This window comes from Chinchilla lanigera, unplaced genomic scaffold (genome assembly GCF_000276665.1).
Source record: "Chinchilla lanigera isolate Chin_1 unplaced genomic scaffold, ChiLan1.0 scaffold00005, whole genome shotgun sequence".
NCBI lineage: Eukaryota > Metazoa > Chordata > Mammalia > Rodentia > Chinchillidae > Chinchilla > Chinchilla lanigera.
In genome coordinates, this window is record NW_004955406.1 from 33,773,742 (window position 1) to 33,782,437 (window position 8,696).

The window sequence follows — 8,696 nt, forward strand, 5'->3', positions numbered from 1 at the left end:
ATTTCTACCTATCCCAATAATATAAGTAACTCAACAGTACCACATATGAACATAAACTAAACTGAGTAATTTTACAAGATGAGGCTGCATCTACATTCTATCACTGTATCAGTTAAAATGTAATTCACAATTCCCTAACTTGAATTTACATGTAAAGAGCTTAACTACTGCAATTAAAAGTATATTAGTTTATGTAAGACATTTCTGAAAATTATTTCACTAGTAAATATTACACATCTCAAAACATTGAAAGCTTCAAGTTATAGAACACATCTCTTAGGCTTTTCTAATGGGGAAAAGTTGATTTATTCATTATTAAATAATTAGTACTACTAATTAGGACACTTCCTAAATTATCTACATACAGTACTAAGTTATAGTCAGTACAATTTTGTCCTTCACTACACATTAGTCTAAAACATACCAATTCTAAAAAGTGCTGGACACTAGAAAAGTGATTGTATTTGTAAAATATACACTACTATGCATAAGGAGGAAATAGTACACAAATTATTAAATCTGATATAATCAATGACTCAAAAGTAGCACTTATCTCTGAAGTTAAATTGGTATATACACCAAAGCTGCACATAATTATCAATAGTCTTTCACACCAAATATACGAACTAATGATCTGTCAGTTGTTGGGATACAATGAAGAAAAAGTAAAGTATAATACATTTAATTCCTGAGTCACAACAAATTTAAAAGGAATAAATTGTGTATTGAAACACTGAGTTATCCTCCCTACTTAAGCACTCTTTTAAAGTTACTTTCAAAGTTTAGTTTACATTATCACCTTTAAGATGTAAATCATGAAAGGTAAATCATTAGAGAAAACAAAGCTTTCTTTTCTTACCTATTCGGTCAAATGTTTTATCACATTTAGGACACTGCAATATTTTTTTGTTACTGTTTTGAATGACTACTGGAGTTAACCCTTCATGAATGTTTCCTACAGAATCACCAGCTTCAGGTTCCTCTTCTGCATCATTATCTTTTTCACTTTGTTCTTCCAGGTCAGAATATTCATCTGACATTTCCTCTTCTAGCTCATCTTCTTCGGCATTATATTCACTTCCAGGATCCTCAGAATCATTTCTATCCGACTTTTCCTTCTCAAAACTTTCTTGATTCAAATTGTCTGACCCATCACCACTTTCTTGTTCATCATCACTAGTGTCATCAAACTTAACAGGGCACTTCCGATTCCTTTTTGATCTTCTTGCTGAAAAACTTCTCTCCAGCATTTTTAACCCATGTTTTTTCCCTAATAAGAGGGACCTATGAGTTTTAGCCAAATGATTCTCTAAGGACTTTTTATAACAAAAATGTCTACTACAGAATTTGCACTGATGATTATTTGATAGTCTTCCAGTTAACTCACTTAGTGTTTCTTCTGGTGATGACTTTTCAGTTAGCTCTGACTGAAAAGTGGCAGCATTCTCATTATTTAGTAGCTTTACTGCATCTATAATGTCTAAAAATTTGGCAGCCTCTAAAACGAGAGGTATTTCATATTTGTACACAAAAAATTCTGATGTGTAAAGAAATTCAAGCAAATGCTGAAAGACTGAATGTGTTACGTGATCCAGGGTGACAACATCAGTGCTTGGATTTTTACTCAAACATGCATGAAAATAACTACTGCCAACAGCAACGACTACTTTATGTGCACTAAATTCTTTTCCCTCTACTATGATAAGTAAATCACAGAAAGATGGTTGCTTCTGCCTATCATCATTTAAATACTTCAGCAAATTCTTATTATACTGTAAAGAACTCAAAAGCTTTCTCTGATCCGGAGAGGGAGGAAGTTCCTGGTAACAGTGGAAAGCTTCAGGAGTTGGTCTTTCTGTAGAATGAGTACAGGTCACTTGGTCACACTCCACTGCAACATTTCCTTCTGAAGAATCTTTATGGTAGCCTAGATGGATCTTCTCGTCAAGATCTGAAGTAACCTTTCTCCTTTTCTTCATTGCAGTACAGCAATTTCTGAACAAGAAACTTCATAAGGGTTTTTAAGAGATTTATGAAGGAAAACTAGATTGTCTTGGACAACAGCTTCTGGCGGGGCGTGCCCGAGGGTTTCATGGTCTGCAAAAGTGTAAGAATCATGTAAATTAACTTCCCAGGCGATTCTAAATCAGTCGAGTAATCTGTCAACTTATCCATTCTAAATTATAATTAAATTATGACCAAGTCATAGCCTCAACCGTGGTTAAGATTTTAGGGCTGAGAACAAGGAGGGCCGGGTTAGAAAAGACAGCCAACAAAAGAATAATGTTAAAGGTAGCCAAGCACACCTCTCAGGCCTGATTTACGAACCAGGTGGAATAACTGAGCGGGCACGGGCGGAATCCCCCCAGCATCACTGACAGTGCAGGTTGAGGGGGGCTGTGGTCGTGGTTTAGGGGTGTAGGAGAGTGACAATAAAAGCCGTAGCGGCCGCAAACCAGAGTCTATTAACATGTTTCCCAGGGGCAGACAAGGCACAGTTTTGCCGAGACAGAGCGCGTCCCTCTGCCCAAAACCTCCCGGCGGGACACGGCCAAAGGAGGGGCGCGGACCAAGAGCAGCGGGGTCAACCAGAGGGACGAGTGAAAAAGCCAAAGAGCCTTCCCAGGCCCCGGCTGGGCGGAGAGTGCGCCCCCGACGAGAAACCCGCTACCCTTCCCACCCAGTTTCCCTGGGCAAACGCCCCACAGATCCATTACCGGGAACCCAGGGCTCCCCCGCTGGCTCCCTGCCGCTGAGCTCCACTCTGGGCGCGCTCTCTCCAGCGCCTACCCACTTCCGGGTTCAGCCCCCTCACCCCCTCCCGCAGCTCCTTCCCCGCCCGGAGCCTAGCCGCCTCCGCACCACCGAACACGTCAACCGAGCGCGCAGCCTCCAAGCGGCCCAGAGAGACCGGCGCGCGCCCCCTATGCCGCCGGTGCGCAGGCGCGCGCACTCTTCTGTACGCATGCTCTGTAGCGTCCACTCGCTCCTTTGGGAACCCTGAAGTCCGTTACTCCGGGTTTTCGGAGAGGCTGGGTGGTTCGCAGTGATTGCACCGGAGAAGCTGTGCTGCGAGAGGGGAAAGGGAAAGGGAGAGGGGAGGACTGATGTGGAATTTGGAAGAAATCGGTAGAGGCGCAGTAGCGCGACCGGATTTCATTCTTACTGGTGTATTTAATAATTTGAAATTAACCAAACCCTAACCGCCGGAAGGCGGTCTCAGAGCATACACTGGCAAACACCTAACAAACCCATGCTGATGTCGCCTTGTTATTTTTCTGATGTAACAGCCAAGCTTTTTTTCTTTAAAAAACAAACTTTATTGCACACATCCTAGAAAAAATATAGATGGTAGAAAAGTGTACCAAAACCAAAAGTCCAGATGACAACTTTTAGAGCTAATGGTGTTTTGCATCTCTGAGAGTCCCAAGTGGACAGATACTGCTGGTCACATTTTGGTCCTAGATGCTGTGATTCGGGCATAAGGAAAGTAAAGACCGAATGAAAGAGCGGCCCCACTTCTCCCCTGATCCATTCAGTGCTCCCAAATGCGGCAGGGAACCAAAAAAGACCACCCTCTCAATGGGATTGGGTGATTCTCCTGAAGATAGAAGACTTTTGAGGGCATACCTAAAATTTGCTGAAATACAGGGTCGTGAAGGTACGTTTTAGCTGTAATTAGCAGGCAAATCAGTAGAGGTTGGGTAGATGACCCTCTAGTAATGTGATGGAGCTTATCCCACCAGTTGAAAAACCTCATGAGCAAACCCTCGTGTTTGTCAAGAAACACTTCTCCTTAAGACTTCAACAAAACCTCCCTGAATTTTCAGCCTGTTGTCCAGCAGAATTTGGACCCTGGAACTTCAAGTCTTACCTGCATTTTCAGCCTGTAGACCTATTCTATGGATTTGGGGCTTGCCACCCCTTAAAATCATGCGAACCAATTCCTTCATCTCGCTCTCTGCATCCTATTTCTCAGTCATGTAGCACTAAAGCCAAGACATCTGTACCCCTAAGGTGCCAGAAGTTTTGGCAGGAAAGTTGACGAAGGGAGCAAGGGCCCACAAAACTGAGAACTTAACCAGAAGGTTAAGAAATGGAATCTTCAGACATCAGTATTTCCTTCCAAAGTCTTCCTTTTGATGATCAGTCATAATCTTAATATCCCTTAGCAAGCTGCTTCACAAGTTTATTTGTAAAAGCGTGAATATTTTCCATTTATTCAACTGTATATCTGTTGAACAGGTACTTTGTACCAGGAATGTGAAATTTTTAAAAAACATTTTCAATAGCATCACAAACATGAAATACCTAAGAATGAATCTAACAAGTTACATTCAATTTTTACACACGATTCTCTTCAACAGGATTAGGAAACTATTTTCTCTCAAGGGCCAGATATACTTTGTTTTTTTTTCTCTCCCTTTTTTCAGCGTTTTTAAAAACAATGTTTTAAAGATGCAAAAATATTCTTTGTAAACCATACAAAAGAGAAGCCGTGATTGAAATCTGGCACATCATCATGGTTTTCTGTTGTCCTTTAAAACACATTTCAGGGAAATTAAAGATCTAAGTAACTGAAAAAATAACAAATTGCATTAGTTCCTTTGGGCTGCTATAACAAAATACCACGGACTGAACAATTAAACAACAGAAATTAATTTCTCACAGTTTTGGAAATTCCAAGCCTATGGTGCTGGCATTCAATGTCTGGTGAGGCTTTTTTGCTGTGTGCTCCTGTGGCAGAAGGGATGAAAGCTATCTCCATGTGGTAGATACAGTACAAGGGTAAAGAAAAGAGCACTGAACTACTTCCCTCCAACTATTTATTTTGACTGATCAACTGACAGACTGATTGTTTGTATTGGGAACAAGTTAGGCTTTACTACTAAATGATATTAGTGAGCCCTTTCTTGACAGAGAGGGAGAGGGAGACCTACTTGCTAAATTGCCCAGGCTGGTTTTGAAGTGTCCTCCCTCAGCCTCTCAACTAGAAGGGATTACAGGCATGTGCCACCACATCGGTCCCTCCAGGTCTTTTCTAAGACACATTTGCTCATGAAGGCAAAAACCTCCTAATGATCACTTCTCAAGTTGTGGTCCCACCTCTTAATGCGTCTGGAGGTTTGGTTTAAGCATGTGAATTCTTTTTGGGGGGAATACAACATTTGGACCATAACATATACCATATGTACAGATTAGAATAATCAATATTGTAAGCATGGCTTCAAATTAATGTGTAGAGTTAAAAACATCAACAAATTGTACTTCATTAATATTAATTTTTTTTCCAAAAGCTATTATTAAAAAAATAAAAAGAGAAACTATAGAATGGGAGAAGACATTTGACAAATATGTACCTGGCAAAAACTTTATATGGAGAATATAAAAAACTAATCAATAAGATGAAATATATATGTACTAAAGTAAGCAGAATATTTGAAGAGACACTTTCTGAGAAAAGATGAACACATGGAAAAATCTTATTTTGAATTTGTATCATAATAGAGATATAAATTAGTCAAAATTAGGTACTTCTATACATCTATAATACTAAAAAAATTTTTTTTTGAGATAGGTCTCACCAGCTAGTCCAGACTGGCCTTGAACTCTCTTATGTACCCCAGGCAGGGCCTCACTAAGTAGTCCAGACTAGCCTTGAACTCTTTTGTGTAGGCCAGGCTGGCCTTGAACTCACAGTGATCCCCCTGCCTCAGCCTCCTGAGTGCTGGGATTATAGGTGTGCGCCACCACTGCCAGTTTAAGAAAACCAAAATTATGGGGGAGGATGTAGATCCCCTGAAAAATCTCACACACTTCTTGTGGAACTCTAAACGGCACAAGTACCTTGGAAAATTAGTAATACCAAAAACATCATACTGCTACATACTATACACTTAAACTATTCCCTCTTCATCCAACAGAAATTAATGTTTCCATACAACCTTACATACAAAATATTCATAGTCATTTTGTGTATAAGAACCCAAAACTGAAAACAACCCAAAGAGTTGAATGTCCCAAATGATTCAAATGTCCCAAAACAAATTTCATACTCACATAGTAAAATACTAAGCAATAAAAATAAACTAATGAGAAAGGTAAAACATAAATGTGTCTCAAATAACTATGCTGAGTAAAAGACAAGATATGTACATTTCTACATGATCAAAATTCTAGAAACTGTAAGTTATACTGAGAGAATGCTAATCAATTTATTGTTTGGTAAGGCCAAGGGAGAGGCAGGGAAAAGTGAGAAATTACAAAAAGGTAAAAGGTAACTTTTCTTCATTATTTTGATTATAGTTATGGTTTCACCAGAGTAGACATACGTCATAACTTACCATGCACTTTAAAGGCATATACAATGTTCTATAAGAAACCTAATTAAAGCCATTAAAAATGACACAACAACGAAGGCATTCAGTGAAATACAGGAGAGAAATAGAAAATCCTGGTTTCTGTTTTTTTTTTTTTGTGATACCGGAAATCGAGCTCATGACCTCATGCTTGCAAGGCAGGTGTGGTGCCACTGAGCTATATCCCCAACTGAAATAGAAAATCCTGAAATGGACCCAAATTCACAGACAAATTTGATCTACAAAAAAGATAAAAATTTCAATTCGTGACAGGAAAACAGACTTTCTAGTTAATAAGAATGGAGAATAAAATGGGTATCAGAAGTAAAAAGTTTTACATAAACTTCTTTGTAGATTAATTCCAAATGGATTAAGGGTTTTGATGTAAAAATTGAAACCATAAGAGTACTATAGTAAACAAACATTTTTTCCTATTTTTAGAGATGGTCTTGCTATATAATTCAGGTTGCCCTTGAAATCACTATGTAGCCCAGGCTGGCCTTGAACTCACAGCAATCCTCCTGCCTGAGCCTCTAGAGTACTGGGACTACAGGTGTGCACCTGTAGTGCACCTGTATTTAGAATGTAAAAATTCTAAATAGATTAAAACGAGAAAGGTATCCCTATAAGTTCAAATTCAGAAACAATTAAAGGGAAATTGTTAAATCATCATATAGATTTTTTTCAAACCTTGCATGGAAAAGCAATGATGTATTAAGATTTAACCCTTGTGTTAGGTATGATGGCACACTCCTGTAATCCCAGTACTGTGGGAGGCTGAGGGAAAAGGATCTCAAGTTTGAGCCCAACCTGGCAATTTAATAACTTGGTGAGATTCTACTCAAAATATAATTTTGAAAGAGAGCTGCAAGTGTAGCTCACTGGGAAGGCCCTGGGTTCAGTCCTCATACCTCCCAAACGAAAGATTTGATCCTCAACTTTTGGCTATATTCTTCTTATGTCAACACCTCAATTTATTTTTAGGAGCAAAAGAGAAAAATTGAGGCAATGTTACCATGTTCTGGACCAACTACTTTTTCTAAATGGTTGGTATTGAAAATATTCAGTACACTGAAAAATAGGAGGTATGAACCTCTACAAAGTTAGCGATTGTCAAGGTATAAAAACTGAAAGGATCCCCAAATTGATAACCTCCTGTAACTTTGCCCATTTAATTGAAAATTGTTTACATTAATGGTACACATCAATAAGTAGTGGGCTCTAAATTTAATCTACTGGGACATTGTCACAGTTTGGGGGATATTTGCAAGGAAAACAATATAATACAGAACACATAGTTCATAAGATTATTTACAGTAATCACCCAAAGAATCATATACAAGAGAGTGCAGGAACTCTGTGCATACACTAGAGACCAAGAAATCTAGCTGAAGGCCTGGATCCCACAGAAATGTCCTGCATGAGTCTAGCTGAAGACCTAGAGCTCATAACAATGCCTTTTATGAGTCTAACTGGAGGCCCAGAGCCCATAACAATATCTCATGCAGGCCTGTTTCACAGATCTGTGCTGCGAAGGCCTAGAGGTCAGTGGTGGTATCTAGGAAGTCTGTGCCAGTGGGATGAAGGATCTGTGTGAGCAGGCTGAGAAGCCAGGAAGCAACATGCAAGTAAGAACCAGAGCTCCCCTAAAAAGTGCCACAGCCATCCTCCGCAACAGTGAGGTCCAGAGCTCCTCCAGTGGTGAAGACAGCTGAATTCCCATCAGGGAAGCCAATGCAGCAAGCTTCTCCAGAAGACTGGCAGTGCACCATCTTCCCTCCGGAGCCAGGAAGTGATGCTCAAAGTGAAGACCAGAGCTCCCCCAAAGTGCACTGAAGCTATTCTAAGTGCCAACAAGGTCTTGAGCTCCTCAGAGGATGAAAACAGCCAGGTTCATCAGGAAGCCAGCATGACAAGCTCCTCCAAAACAACCCACAGCTCTTTACAGCTTCTATCAACTCCCAATAGCCTTTCTCAGTTCCCAACAGACTAACTTCTTCTCCAGTTCTGCCTCTTATGCTGCTGCCAACAATCCTCAGGTGGGTCTCCCACACCCAGCACCATGCTTACTCAGTTCAGCTGAGGATTAGAAGTTGACCACCAGTTGTTAATCCATTACAGGCGTATATCTGCTTTTATGGGTAATGGAACATTTATTTTGATTTAAATTTAAGCATCTTTAAATTACCTGTCAGTTTTGGCTTAATCATATAAAATAAGAGTTGCAATATCTTTAAGTTTTCTATACTTAAGAGTATGCTTCCCCACCCCCAGCTCCCATAAGTATAGTTTTCTTTCTTTAGAATATTCTTTCTCTAGTATATTCCATCTCTTAGT

The 8,696-nt window shown here is 39.7% G+C and overlaps 1 protein-coding gene across 1 annotated transcript in view; it reads right to left on the bottom strand.

The window, feature by feature from the left end:
• Positions 1–2,802, bottom strand: part of Zbtb41 (zinc finger and BTB domain containing 41) — a 45,322-nt gene extending 42,520 nt beyond the window's left edge. Inside the window, exons 1-2 of the mRNA XM_005375119.2 lie at positions 2,718–2,802; positions 860–2,097 (exon numbers count right to left, since the gene is read on the bottom strand). Coding sequence (XP_005375176.1) covers positions 860–1,979 — 1,120 coding nt within the window. The 5' untranslated portion in view covers positions 1,980–2,097; positions 2,718–2,802. The remainder of the gene's footprint in view (positions 1–859; positions 2,098–2,717) is intronic.
• Between the last annotated feature and the right edge of the window lie 5,894 nt (positions 2,803–8,696).